At 40.7% G+C, this 14,947-nt stretch overlaps 1 protein-coding gene across 1 annotated transcript in view; it reads right to left on the bottom strand.

Annotated features, from left to right (window-relative positions):
• Positions 1-351: 351 nt before the first annotated feature.
• Positions 352-14,947, bottom strand: part of CEP72 (centrosomal protein 72) — a 67,491-nt gene continuing 52,895 nt past the window's right edge. The window contains exons 12-14 of the mRNA XM_044419081.1: positions 8,766-8,892; positions 2,822-2,933; positions 352-809 (exon numbers count right to left, since the gene is read on the bottom strand). Coding sequence (XP_044275016.1) covers positions 554-809; positions 2,822-2,933; positions 8,766-8,892 — 495 coding nt within the window. The 3' untranslated portion in view covers positions 352-553. The remainder of the gene's footprint in view (positions 810-2,821; positions 2,934-8,765; positions 8,893-14,947) is intronic.

The following is a 14,947-nucleotide window of genomic DNA, read 5'->3' as shown; positions in this document are numbered from 1 at the left end:
TAGAGAGGCTTTTATCTAATCCACTTAAATTTCTCAAGTAGGAAATGCACATCATATGCACAGACACTGTTGGATTATACTTGCAAAAGGGAAACCTGGTTTTGGTCAGTTGTTGTTGTTTTATTAAATGTAATAAAGTTTTTAATCTGAGGGCAACATTGGACTAGAATATGTCACTCTGCTCTTACTTAAAAACTCATCTTACTTGATATATTGCCATCACTGAAGTCTGCATTAAACTCATTCAACAGTTTAATACTTTCAATTATATGTTCATAAATTACAAGCAAACAAAAATATAAAAAATAGAATACAGTACAAGTGACATAAGCTTTTTTTTATGTATTTGTATTGCTATTTATTTGTGTCGGAAGCCGCCCCGAGGCTTTTGCAAATGGGGCGGCATATAAGATTTCCAAGCAAGCAAGCAAGCAAGCAAGCAAGCAAGCAAGCAAGCAAGCAAGCAAGGCAGGCTACAATATTACTCCCTGGTTCATGGTGATGAGGAATGTCAAGGATTAATCACCTTTTAAAATCATTTACAGAAAATCTTCTAATGCCCATTCTTATTCACATTGCTAGGAGGAGTGGGAGCAGGAACAGGAGGTGGTGGTGGTACTGCTCGCCCTGCCGCAGCTGGTTCGAATGCTGTTGTTGCTGCTGGTGGTGGTGGTAGCAGCGGCAGTTGTGTGTCCACTGTTTTCTTCAACTTATTGTAATTCCAGTTCAGCTGTTCCACCTCAGCTTTATGTTTCAAACGTGTCTTCTCCAGTTCTTTCAAAAGATGCTCATTGGTAGAAACCAGTGTTCTGCAAGAAGCCATCACATATTTTCTTAACTTACACCATTAGGGAATGACACAAGGACCCCTAGCCTGAAGAACAAAGGCCTCTTAAAATGGGCAGTTGGAGCCCCCATCCATTTATCCTCATCTTTGCTGCATGCATGGAAGGGTTTAGTTGGGACATAGGACAATCCTTCTCAGTGCGCATACCTGCACTCACCCTAGGAAGGATAATCAGTGCCCAAGCTGGCAGGCCTGAGAGCAACAACTGAATGCTGCACTTTCAAAACTAGCAGAGTTCTAGAAGAGGCAAACAAGTACCAAATTTCAGCTCCTGAGAGAGGTCTGCAGTGTGAACAACATACTCCAAATGAGCTCTCTTTCTCCTTTCTATGAATGGAAACACAGCAAATTACCATTTTTCCAATGGAAGTAGGAGTGAACAGGTAACCTAGACAAGCTGCTCACATGATCAACATTTTTAGGGCTAGTTGCCCCAGCATACGCGTAGCAGCAGGCCCACTTTGAGAATCCAGTTTAGAAGGCTACATGGAGAGAATGTAAAAATGTAACTTAAAGCTCCCAAATAGATTTAGTATACTTGGGATCATTTCCTCAAAAATGTCCTCCCCAGCAAACGAACAGTGGATTGAAATATTTTTCATCAGGTGAACTGGAAGGCTGAACCCATTTAACATCTCTGTGTTTTAAATTCAGAAACACTGCTCTTATTCTTTGAAAACGACTTCACCTAATGCATTGTAAATGAATAGATGGCATATATAGCAAGGTAATAATGAAATTCAGTTAAAAATGAGCAAAAGCCAGAGCCTCCTTAGTTTGAAGCAGTAGGCTTTCAATTGTAGGCTATCAGGTACTAGGGAAAAAAGGTCAGGGGGGCCTGACCATCATCAAGCCTGGTTTGGACTTTTTCCAGTGGCATAGGCCACTTATGGAGACAAGAGAGCTGGCCTCTTAGGAACAGAACCACCAAGCTCTTCTTTCCAACCTTTCCAAAACCCTTTGCTCTCTTCTGGCAAGATTTTCAGCGGCTCAGTCAAATAATGCTCTTTCACAGACTTTCAGATCTTGCCTTTGATGGAATTTGAAAAATGCTTCTTTCCCTATCCCTGTTCCTGTTGTCATTTTGATTTTTTAAAACAAATTCCAGATCTGTGTTTTATGCATACATATTACCATTGGGTACTAATGACTCACTGTGGAAATAAAGATAATCTCTTATCATCTTCTCTAAAACCCTTTTGCTTAACTAGTTAATTCATTTACATTTTTTATAGTTCACTCTTCCCACAAAGCAGAAGCATAAAACAACTTACAAATATTCATAATACAAATACCAACAAAAGAGTTAATTCCTATTACAAAAAATAAGCATAATTAAATTAATTAAAATTAAAATGATCAGAGAAACCTGGAAAAGTCAGGATCCAAACAATTGTATGAATAAAGGCTTCAACATACACCTAAGAATATTTACGCTGGGGATAGTCATACTTGTCCTGAGATGGAGCGCCATAAATTTTTGCTTAGAATTGCCTCTATGTAGCATAACTTCGATTTGCCCCCACCAAAGGAAAATAAGCTGGCACTTACGTGTATTTTGCACATGTGTAGGGGAAGCTCAGGCATTCACAGAAAGAGATGTCTCTCTCATTACTTGCCCATTCTGTCTGCAATCTATTGTTACTGATTTTCTCTAGCATTACAAAAATGACAGGGTCTCTACCTGTACTTTTCACTCAGTTTGTGATCTTGGGCAATAACTTCTTTCCTTCTAGTCTAGCATTTTATTTCCCTGTTTCCCTCAGCATCTAGTATTCTATAGAGGCATTTAGTTATCATGGCTGAGCAAGAGTAAGAACAGCTTGAAGCAAATGCAGGTGAAAGAAGATATGGGACATGGAAGACCCCTACCTTTTGGAGGCAATAGTTCTCACTGAATATTGAAATTCAACAGAAAATTAAAATGGTTTAAGAATTTTAAATCCCAGATAATGATTTTTATCTAGCTTCTACCTGTGGCTTTCCTGTAATAGCTCTGCAAGCTCCTGCATCTTGTGAAGATTCTGGAGACATTGCTTCAAACTAGCATTCTCATCTCTTAACTGCTGGTTCTGAGTTTCAAGCTCTAAAGAAAAAGATACAACACATTTAGGCCACAAACAGGGAACTCATCAATCAGCCTGAGATCCAAGGGGCACTGCATGTCATTGTTGGTACAGTCACAAAGCATTCATTTCACAGAAAGGCAAACTGGTTAAAAGATAAGAAACTTGCCCAAGACCGAACTTTTGAATATATAGCAAAAGTGGACTCTGAGCCCCAAAACACCAAACCATACTTTCAGAACAGAGTGCTCAGCTCTTCACTACCTAAGAATGTTTGTGGGGACCTAAGAATGGGGACCAGAGGCATTCTGGGGAATAAGGATGGTAGGCAGCTGGAGGACAGCACTTTGCATGAAAGTTCTCCCCACCACTGGAGAAAAATGTAACTTAAAAAATATGAAATTTTGGGTGCAGGGCCAGAACATGGTAGGGTTCTGCCATAGCAAAACCATGACAAAAGCTGAAAATAAATCTATTTTTAAAATTTTAATTCATTTCCCCCCACATTTGCACAGCTGTGAATTGGGGTGAGGGAAAAAGGAGCCTCAGGTGGCAGTGTGCACAAGGGGGCTGCTGGCAAAATCCAGCAAGTTCCCAGCTTAGCACTGCCCTTCAGAAAGAGCAAGCCAAGTTGATTTTCCCTTTGGTTACACTGCAAGCTGCCAGATGCAACCAGACAGGCAAGAGGGCTTTTGTTTATAAAAATGGGGTGGTGACTGGTTCATTCTCTTTGTGGTAAGATCCTTGGGAAGTGGGGGGACTCATGTTTCCTAAAGGTGTCCTTGCTTTTCCACTTGTTCTAAAGATTTAACTACTTCAGGAGCATAAAAAAGAGCAAGCTATTCCACTTATAGGCATGAGTTTAAACCCCATTTTTAGGTGGGACTTAGAAAGGGTAAAAGGATCACTGCCTTGTTGTGGCGAAGGGGCTTGTGTAGCTCAATGAAGCTATGAGGTATGCCGTGCAGGGCTACCAAGACGGCCAGGTCAAAGCAGAGAACTCTGACAAAACGTGATCCACTGGAGAAGAAAATGGCAACCCTCTCCATTATCCCTGCCATGAAAACCCCATGGACAGAATTATAAAGATAAAAGATATGATGCCGGAAGTTGAGCCCCTCAGGTCGGAAGGTGTCCAATGTGCTACTGAAGAAGAGCAGAGGGTTAGTACTAGTAGCGCCAGAAAGAATGAAATGACTAGGTCAAAGCCGAAAAGACACTCAGTTGCAGATGTATCTGGTGGTGAAAGGAAAGTCCAATGCTGTAAAGATCTATACTCCATAGGAACCTGGAATGTAAGATCCATGAATCAAGGCAAGTTGGATGTGGTCAAAAAAGAGATGACAAGACTGAGCATTGACATCTTAGGAATCAGTGAACTAAAATGGACAGAAATGGGTGAATTTAATTCAGATGACCATCAGGTATACTACTGTGGGCAAGAATCCCTCAGAAGAAATGGAGTAGCCTTCATAGTCAATAAAAGAGTAGGAAAAGCAGTACTGGGAAACAATCTCCAAAATGACAGAATGATCTCAGTTCGAATCCAAGGCAAACCATTCAACATCACAGTAGTTCAAGTCTATGCCCCAACCACTGATGCTGAAGAGACTGAAGTTGACCAGTTCTGTGAAGGCCTACAACACCTTCTAGAATTAACACCAAAAAAAAAAAATGATGTCCTTATCATCATGGGGGATTGGAATGCTAAAGTAGGAAGCCAAAAGATAACTGGAATAACTGGCAAGCTTGGCCTTGGAGTACAAAATGAAGCAGGGCACAGGCTGGTAGAATTTTGTCAAGAGAATACGATGGTCATAGCAAACTCTTTTCCAACAACCCAAGAGATGACTCTACACATGGACATCACCAGATGGTCAACACAGAAATCAGATTGACTATGTGCTCTGCCCCAAAGATGGAGAAGCTCTATACAGTCAGTAAAAACAAGACCAGGAGCTGTCTGTGGCTCAGATCATGGACTTCTTGTTGCAAAATTTAGGCTTAAATTGAAGAGAGTAGGGAAAAGCACTAGGCCACTCAGGTATGACCTAAATCATATCCCTGATGAATATACAGTAGAGGTGACAAATAGATTTAAGGAATAAGATCTGATAGAATGCCTGAAGAACTATGGACGGAGGTTCATGACATTGTACAAGAGGCAGCAACTAAAACCATCCCAAAGAAAAAGAAATGCGAGAAAGCAAAATGGCTGTCTGAGGAAGCTTTACAAATAGCTGAGGAAAGAAGGGAAGGGAAAGGCAAGGGAGAAAGATACACCCAACTGAATGCAGAATTCCAGAGAATAGCTGGAAGAGATAAGAATGCCTTCTTCAATGAATAATGTAAAGAAATAGAAGAATACAATAGAATAGGGAGGACCAGAGATCTCTTCAAGAAAATTGGAGATATAAAGGCAATGTTTCATGCAAAGATGGGCATGATAAAGGACCAAAATGGCAAGGACCTAATAGAGGCAAAGGAGATTAAAAGAAGTGGCAAGATTATACAGAAAAACTATACAAAAAAGACCTTAACATCCCTGATAACCACGATGGTGTGATCACTGACCTTGAGCCAGACTCCCGGAATGTGAAGTCAAATGGGCCTTAAGTCATCTTAGCAACAACAAAGCTAGTGGAGGAGAAAGTATTCCAGCTGAGCTATTCAAAATCCTGAAAGACGAAGCAGTGCTACACTCAATATGCCAGCAAATTTGGAAAACTCAACAGTGGCCACTGAATTGGAAAAGGTCAGGTTACATTCCAATTCCAAAGAAGGGCAATGCCAAAGAATGTTCAAACTACCGCACCATTGCACTCATTTCACGTGCTAGCAAAATTATGCTCAAAATCCTACAAGCTAGGCTCCAGCAGTATGTGGAATGAGAAAGACTAGAAGTACAGACAGGGTTTTGAAGAGGCAGAGGAACAAGAGATCAAATTGCCAACATACTGTGGATCATGGAGAAAGCTAGGGAGTTCCAGAAAAACCATCTACTTCTGCTTCATTGACTATGCTAAAGCCTTTGATTGTGTGGATCACAACAAATTGTGGCAAGTTCTTAGAGAGATGGGAGTCCCAGACCATCTTATTTGTCTCTTGAGAAACCTATATGCAGGTCAAGAACTGGACATGGGACCACTGATTTGTTCCAAATTGAGAAAGGAGTTCTGCAAGGATGTATACTGTCGCCCTGCCTATTTAACTTATATGCAGCGTTCATCATGAGAAAGGCGGGGCTAGATGAATTACCAGTTGGAATTAAGATTGCTGGGAGAAATATCAACAACCGCAGCTATATGCAGATGATACTACTCTAATGGCAGAAATTGAAGGGGAACTAAAGAGCCTCTTGATGCGGTTGAAAGAGGAGAGCACAAAAGTTGGCTTGAAACTCAACATTAAGAAAACTAAGATCATAGCATCTGGTCTTCTCACTTCCTGGCAAATAGATGGGGAAGAAATGGAGGTAGTGACAGATTGTAATTTCCTGGGCTCCAACATCACCGCAGATGGTGACTGCAGCCAAGAAATTAAAAGACTCTTGCTCCTGGGGAGGAAAGCTATGGCAAATCTAGACAGCATACTAAAAATCAGAGACATCACCCTCAAAAGTGATGTCAACAAAAGTGCGTATAGTCAAGGCTATGGTTTTCCCAGTTGCAACATATGGCTGTGAAAGCTAGATCATAAGGAAGGCTGAGCGCTAAAGAAATGAGGCCTTTGAATTGTGCTGCTGGAGAAGACTCCTGCAAGTCCCTTGGACTGCAAGGAGATCAAGCCAGTCAGTCTTAGAGGAGATCAACCCTGACTGTTCCTTAGAAGGCCAGATCCTGAAAATGAAACTCAAATACTTTGGCCACCTAATGAGAAGGAAGGACTCACTGGAGAAGAGCCTAATGCTGGGAACAATAGATGGCAAAAGAAGGAGGGGATGGCAGAGAATGAGGTGGCTAGATGGAGTCACTGAAGCAGTCTGTGTGAGCTTAAGTAGACGCCGGAGGATAGTGGAGGAGAGGAGGGCCTGGAGGAATGTTATCCATGGGGTCGTGATGGGTTGGACACAACTTCACAACTAACAACAATAAAAGAAGTATTTTGGGACAGACCACTATACTGACATATAAGGTCTAAATACCAACAGAGTGTAAGGATGATTAACATGATAGGCCCAGTGAGTTTCTTTTGAGAATAGAGGAGATCCAGGGGAAGAAATTTCATTGCCTATGAAGGCTTTTCTGGAGGGAAACAAACTGTTAAACCAACAAATGTGTTTAGATACTAATGGCAAAAAGACTGAAATGCGCTCTAAGTCAATTTCTGGTAATCCAATTAATAATGTTTAATTAAATAACTAGGTCATCGTTAAAAAGTATGCCATAGCCTCAAGGAGGGACCCAATTGTTACTCAGTTTTTGGGCCATAAAAGGCACTTCTCTTATTTTCCATAAAAAATGAGTTGAAGCAGTCTCGAATCTGTAATGACAATCTGTATCATCTTAGTTATGTACAGGTTTGAGTTTTTCGCTACTCTCTTGAGAATGTTGCTGGATGGGAGGTACACAGAATGGAGCATAGCTCCTTGGATGTGTTAAAAGCCCACAGTGCTGCTTGCCTGCAGGAGTCCTGGGTTCATAAACTGGAAATGGACTAAACAGCCTTGTCTAGATGAGAATGAGGTCTCTCCTAACTGACAGACCGTTGGAAAGGCGTTCACCATCTCCATTATGACTGGCTACAAGCTGGTGAATGTGTTTAACCTTTCTTTTACAGTGGTTCATATTTTCCCTTCCAATACTTAGTCTCCATATCCTACCCAGCACATCAATGAATATTTAGTGGACACCTTTCCCCATTTTGTTATAGCTTTGGACAGAGACTTTAATGCCCATGGAGGAATCAGTTTAAATTAAATCACTATTCTATTCAAGGCTACTTAGAAGAAAGATCCATTGAGTTAAAGTGTGTATGGGATTGCAGCTACAGTTTGAATCCAATACTGTGGGAAGGTCTGCACATCATGCTAATCCATCCTGGGTATAAGTTACAGTGGGTTTGGCTGTTCACTGAATGTCCTATGATATACCAAACAGATGATCAGGCTTCCTGTGAATCTTTTCCTCCTCCTTCCCTCTCAGTCCTCCAGCAGACTCTAGCATGTACCCCACTGTCCTTTGCACTGTTGTGGGGAGGCATTTGGAGATCCCACAAAGCCAATAAGGGTTGTATTTGATTTGGCCCTGAAAACTGTGGTTGTGGTGGTGTTTTTGGTTGTTGTTGTTTTTGTTTTGTTTTTTGTTTTTTTTTTGCAGGTGTACACTTAAAACTTTCTGGTATAAGTAATGTTGCCTGTTCAGTTTCTTTGTCTGTTTTCAGCTGCCAATGGTGGGACATGAGACCACATATAGGCTAATCTGTGCATGTACCCTAGCTGTAAATGAAATCACTCCAGTAAAAGGCAAATAGGTATTTCAATAATGTCCCCTAAAAGTGCATCCTAGACTCTCATGTGCCAAGATTCTTCTACCCTTCACATTTCCTGACACAAAGATAATAAAAATGTGATGAAAAAATGTAGTTTGCATGTAAAACAGTTCTGCGTGTATAACAGGGTTCTGCAGATTTTCCCCTCACTTTAGCAGATGATGCTCTGTGACTTTTTGTGGGTATGCAGGTCTGTGGCAATTGTGAAAGTGGAGGAGGGATAAAAAGACATCTGTGCACATGGCTACATGAAATTTGTATCTCAGACCTCTTTTTTAGTCACTCTAAAACCACAAAGGAGCTGGTAATTGCATTAAAGAACTTTCATTGGCTTATTCAGATAAGTATTTTCCAAAACTCACTGGTGATCTGCAAGTGTGCTATATCAGGAGTCTTTGTACTCTGGATGCTTTGTTCCAGTTTGGAATTATGCTCCTTCTTGGCTGTACGTTCTTCCAATAACTTGTCGATTTTCTGCTTCAATATAGTCTAATAAAATGTGTGTGGGGAGGAAGGGAGGAAGATCAAAGAAAATTTCATGAAACTACTATTTTTAATTCTATCACTTTGTAGCTGATTCCCACAAGCCACTTGGTGGCAAAGCAGCAGCTCACAGAATACAGCATTTATTCATAGCTCATCACTAACATGAGGGGATAAGATCATTCCTTAGCTTGGGTACAGGAAAGTAATCTAACTTGCATGCAGATAAGGTAGGAGAGTTTAGGCTCTTCAGCCTTACTGTGCCTGCACAAAATTGTACAGCACTAGGGAATTTTTGTAAGGAGGATGGCAGTACGGAAAATGGCCAGAAAGTGAGACATAGCATATAAATATGGGGGCAGGAGTAACAGATGAATCTTGCATACATGAAACTGACCTACAACAACATGTGTAAATAGAGATTTGTTATTACTAATTGGCAGGCTAAGACAAAGCTATGTTCAACCCAACCACTAAATCACTGAATAATGCAAAATGAAGATTACATACACACAATACCAAATATTAGCAGCTTGGAATACTGAGTACATATACAGTAATTTCAGTTGGGGGCTATAAACCTCTCAATAATATTCCCCACAAAGCCCTTAAAGAAGCAGAAAGCCTATATAACCATAATCTCCAGTCTCCAGCTGCCAGCATGAGCTCAAAACATTCCTACCTTCACGTACTCTCCAACAGCTGTTGCAACTGCTATGGGATCCCAGTGATCCTCAGAGCTTGCAGTAATCAGAACAGACCCTAGGGATCAAGCAACAACTGCTGCAGAAGCAACAGCACTAGAAGACAAAAGACTGATTTAAACTAAAGTGGTCTATATTTATGTTTTTACTTTGTATTTATAAGAGATTATAGGTGAACTGTTTTACAGCTGGGCATTAAAAATTATCTATGGCCTTCAAATGCATTTGCTATCTGAAGAAATGTTTGTCATGTTTGATTTGCACTCTTTATGACCTATGCTCATAGGTGAGGGTATGCTGCAATTCCACAAAAGCACTGAAAATTGCACACACACACGACAGGAAGTGGCACTGGATACTGGCAGACAGTCTTAACTCACACGTAAAAAGGGGATGCCAACTTTTTAGTAGGAATGTGCACCAAATGCAAGAATCAATTCAGATCTCACTTCAGAGAGTGTTCTAATTCAATTCAGACTACTCTGATCACTAATTCTAAGCTTCCCTTTCATGAACAAATAATTACACAGCTATAACATCTTAGAGTAAAATCTTCAGGGAAATTAGCACTTTCTGGGTGGACGAAGACTGCCAAATAAATGGGTGCTGGAGTTCCTCAAACATTAGTCTTTTCTGAGGGGATGGAGACTGGAATGGGGTATGTGGGCAAAGCCATCCTTTAGTGTTTAGGAGGGTTGAAAAAGAAATTGTTCTTCCCCCACCCCACCCCCACAGTTTTGTGTGAAAATGGAGTATGTCAAAGGGATGCACCTAGGTAAGTACTTGGAAAATTTTACACAGGTAGGTACAGAGGTTTGACAGTTAAAATGAATACAGTTTGAGATTTTGTTTTGATGATATCCTTCTGCCCATAACCCTACCCCCTAAAGCAGTGTGGTTTGAAGAGGAAAAAAAAGAGCCCTCGTACAGTTATTTCCTGACTGGAAGCTTGCTTTGTCAGTTACAAACCCACAATGCACACCCTCTATCCCTTCTTCCTGCCTTTTTCCTTTTATAGGGACAACAGAGGTGAAATGTAGCCATTTTTAAGAGTGTGAAAGACTGCTTCCATTGAGTCTCTGTGGCAGTCATAAATCTTCAGGAGTAGCCTGATTTGCTGTGAGCTTTTTCAGCAAAGTTCTACTTTTTCTCATATAAAGCCTCTACTTTTCCTCAAACAAAGATGCTCTGAAGCATCCCACTTTGGCTTTGGGATGTTTTTGTCATCTGAAACAGATGCATGCCCAATACTCTCTAGCCACACATACCTTCAAAACTGCTTACAAGATACATGAGTAATGTTGGCTGACATTTCAAGAAAAGGGGATTATTGAATAGGAGCCAGAGTATGGGGCTTTAGTAGCTTTGTCCTCTCTTGCGACTGGCCAAAGTTGGACTTATCAAGGAAAGTGCTCCTGGTCACTGGAGAGTGGATTGATAGGTTACCTCCTGTCTTCCTTGGGAAGGTGTGGCTAAAAAGAAAGCTCACATCCCACCCAAAGAGAAGGGAGAGGATTTGATGTGTAGAAATTGTTCACAATAACCACTACATCTCAGATATACTACCACATTAGAGCAAAAGAAGAAGAAATCAAAGCAACAGAAAGGAGTTTATTCTAACGGACCACACAAATATGATGCTCAGGGACTAATACTACCTCACAGCCACTTAGTATCATCATGCACAGCATGAGAGAATTTATCAGGTCCATCTTTCTGTTGATTGGAAGAACACTTTGCAGAAAATCCATTATTCTGTTTTTGATTAGTGGTGCTAACAAAAGAAGTGTCAAAAAGTAGTATTCTAAAATAAGATGTTTTAGAGCACGTTGCAAGTCATCTTGCCAATGTCTATTTGTTGGTTTTGTAGTGATGAATGAAGGTGGAAGTATTGGCCCAAGGAGCCACTTTGAACAGGTTTTTGAGAGAAGCACTGATGCACAAGGCCATGCAGGGAACTACTAACATCTTGAAGAACAGAGTGGTCCTTCAGTTAGAAGGTCTGGGCTATGCACCCTCTAACCCACATGCTCATTATGCCTAAAACAACTTTCCTTCTTTATATTCTCACTAGATTTTTTAAAAAATAAAATGTTTTTTGAGGAAAAATCTACCCAAAGATAGTTTTTTATTTAAGATACATTATAGTCCAAAGGCCAGAATGCTCTTTAGAAGGCCAGATACTGCTCTTTAGAAGGCCAGATACTGAAGATGAAACTCAAATACTTTGGCCACCTAATGAGAAGGAAGGACTCACTGGAGAAGAGCCTAATGCTGGGAACAATTGAAGGCAAAAGAAGAAGGGGATGGCAGAGGATGAGGTGGCTAGATGGAGTCACTGAAGCAGTCGGTGTGAGCTTAAGCGGACTCTGGGGGATGGTGCAGGACAGGAAGGCCTGGAGGAATGTTGTTCATGGGGTCATGATGAGTCGGACACAACTTCGTGACTAACAACAACAACATAGTCCAAAGGTTATTTGTCATGAGATAAGGATTTTTTTCAAATTATGCAGCATGAAGCTGTATATTCATGCATTGTTTAAAATTTTTGGTAAGTGAATGCCATTAATCCATTCACAATGGTATGCTCTGCCACTTTTTGTAAATTATTGGACAGCTTTTCTATCTGGAAGATATGATTACAGGTGCTTGGTTTTACATTTCTCAAAACTGCAGAGATCACATGCCTCTTCTTCACAGCACAAATGCCATAAAATAAACATACAGAGTCAAGAAAAAGACCTTAATCCCATTGCTCCTTTGCAAATGTATGTACACTTAATCAACCCCTTACCTCTTAAGTGCTAAGTTTCAAAAATTCAATGAATAGAAGATTGTTGGGAATTGAACAGATCTGCACAAGAAGCTAAGTGTGAGAAGGGAGGGGCAAGGAGTAAAAATGAAACTGAAACCTTTTGGGCAGAATATTCCACAAGTCTTTGAATCTTTTTGTGTACAGCCTGAGGTTTATTATATTATTATTCCCCTGTAAAGCTATAAAAAGGACCCCATTTGGGAATATTTTAATGATGTTCTTCTACCTATGGGTAAGGCAGGCGTGTGTGCAAAACCATTATTTACATCTTGTCTAACTGACTCATGGTAATCTACCCTGTTTCCCACACTCTGGGCATTAGTATATACACACATGCTTTATACTCTAGCTTTCTTCCTGCATTTTTTGGAAGACCATTATTGGACATTGTTAAAGCTGTTCCCCCTGTTGTGGTGCATAAGCATTTTATAATCTGATTTTTTATTATTATTATTTTTAGAAACCATTGATTTTTATCCACCCTGGTAGGAAAACAAGCAGCATGAACTTGAACTCTTAACAAGGGAGGGCAAATAGCCTATGACAAGTATAACTGAAATTTGGTGAGATGCATCCCATGACTGGAATTCAAAGTTATAACCTGTTCAAGAAAGAACAGAAGGGGAGGTGGTGGTGAACTATATGTTAAACATACCTAACCCTGGATACAGGAGGGTGAGCTTAGTAGCCCTATTGAGAGCATCTGGATTAATATAAATGGAGCAAGGAATAAAAGGATCACAGTGGTTGGAGTCTATTACCCACCACCCAGTCAAGAAGATGAGGGTGAAACTTTTGAAAAGCAAACTACCAGTGTTTCAAGGAAGCATGATGTCATCATTATGGGGGACTTCAATTTCTTTGATATCTGTTGGGAGACAAATTCTGCCAAACATGGCTCCTCCAAGAGATTCCTAACATGTGTTGCTGATAACTGCCTTCAACAGAAAGTAGAGGAAGGAACAAGAGGAACAGCTACCCTTGACTGGATACTAACCAACAGGGAAGCCCTAGTGGACATAGTGGCAGTTACAGGAACTCTGGGGGAAAATGACCATGCCATATTTCAGTTCTTGATTCTAAAGAAAGCAAAAGCCAAATGTAGCCAAACATGTACCCAGGATTTCAAGAAAGCCAATTTTCATAAATTCAGGACAATGATAACTAAAGTCCCATGGCAAGTGACTCTAATGAGAAAGGAAGTTCAAGATGGATGGGAATATTTCAAAAAGGAAATTCTAAAGGCACAATTGCAAGGGATAGAAGACAACAGAATAAGCCCATGCAGCTTCACAAAAAGCTTAGAGATGATTTGAAAACAAAAAGGACATGTCTAGGAAGTGGAAGGAAGGCCAAGCTACAAAGGAAGGTACAGGTAGGTAGCATGGAAGTGCATAGAAGACTAAAGCTAGGAATGAACCAAGGCAAGTGAGGAATGCTGAGAACTACATACCAGTCTGAAATCAATTCCTGGAAAAATTCTGGGACAGATTATGAAGCCGTTAGTCTGCAAATGCATTGAAAACAATGCAGTGATTACTAGAAGCCAACATGGATTTTTCAAGAACAAATCTTGCCAGACTAATCTGATTTCATTTTTTGATTGGGTAAACTCTGTGATGGACTGTGGGAACATTGTGGACATAATCTATCTTGACTTTAGCAAAGCTTTTGACAAAGTGCCCCATGATAGACTGCCTCCAGAGCTAAGGAAAGAGACCACTTTGTACAGTAAACTGTACTCCAGCAACACCAAGAGGAGAGACCAAGTTTAAAACACTAAAATCTCCACAGCTGTTCTGCTGTGTCTGGAAAGAAATGGAAGGCAAGACAGTTTCACGGCTGCAAGAAACAGGATGAAAGTAGGAGCAAATGCAGGGAAAGAAAACCTCTCCACTAAGAATTTTGCTACTGCGCCCACACCTTTCCCTAAAGTTATATGAATGCCCTACTCGCAAGTCAGCAATAACCACCTCTGAGACTCAGGCAAGTAAGGCTGGCAGTAGAGATGTATGGCTGGCAGTAGAGACGGGTGACTGAGAGTTGTTGAGCTAAATTTGCCTCAAGAAGAGAAAACTGAGGGGACATACAATAGCACTCTTCAAATACTTGGAAGATAGCCACAAGGAGGAGACCAGGATCTCTTTTTCATCATCCCAGAGTGCAGGACATGGAAAAATGGGCTCAAGTTACAGGAAGCTATGTTCTGGTTGAACATCCAGAATAACTGTCTGACTTTTAAAAAAAAGATGTCAATGGAACCAATTACCTAGGGAGGTTGTGAGCTCTCCCACACTAGCGGCATTCAAGATGTAACCTGAGAAGGATGGTTTAACTTGGGGTCTTGCACTTGCCAGTGGGTTGGACCTGATGGCCTTCTTGCCTCTTCCAGCTCTACTATTCTAAGGTTCTATGATTCTATGACTTAGGGGGTTAGGGAAAAGTGAAGTGCAGCCTAATGCTACCACTTCTCTCTTTAAAGAGTTGATTGCCAGCCCTTGTTGTTGACTAGGATTAAGGATGCCAAACAATTCTGAGTGCT

The sequence above is a fragment of the Varanus komodoensis genome, unplaced genomic scaffold (assembly GCF_004798865.1).
Source record: "Varanus komodoensis strain SLA01 unplaced genomic scaffold, ASM479886v1 scaffold10, whole genome shotgun sequence".
In the NCBI taxonomy this organism is placed as follows: Eukaryota; Metazoa; Chordata; class Lepidosauria; order Squamata; family Varanidae; genus Varanus; species Varanus komodoensis.
The sequence above is the reverse complement of the archived record's forward strand: the minus strand, read 5'-3'. Positions and strand labels throughout refer to the sequence as shown.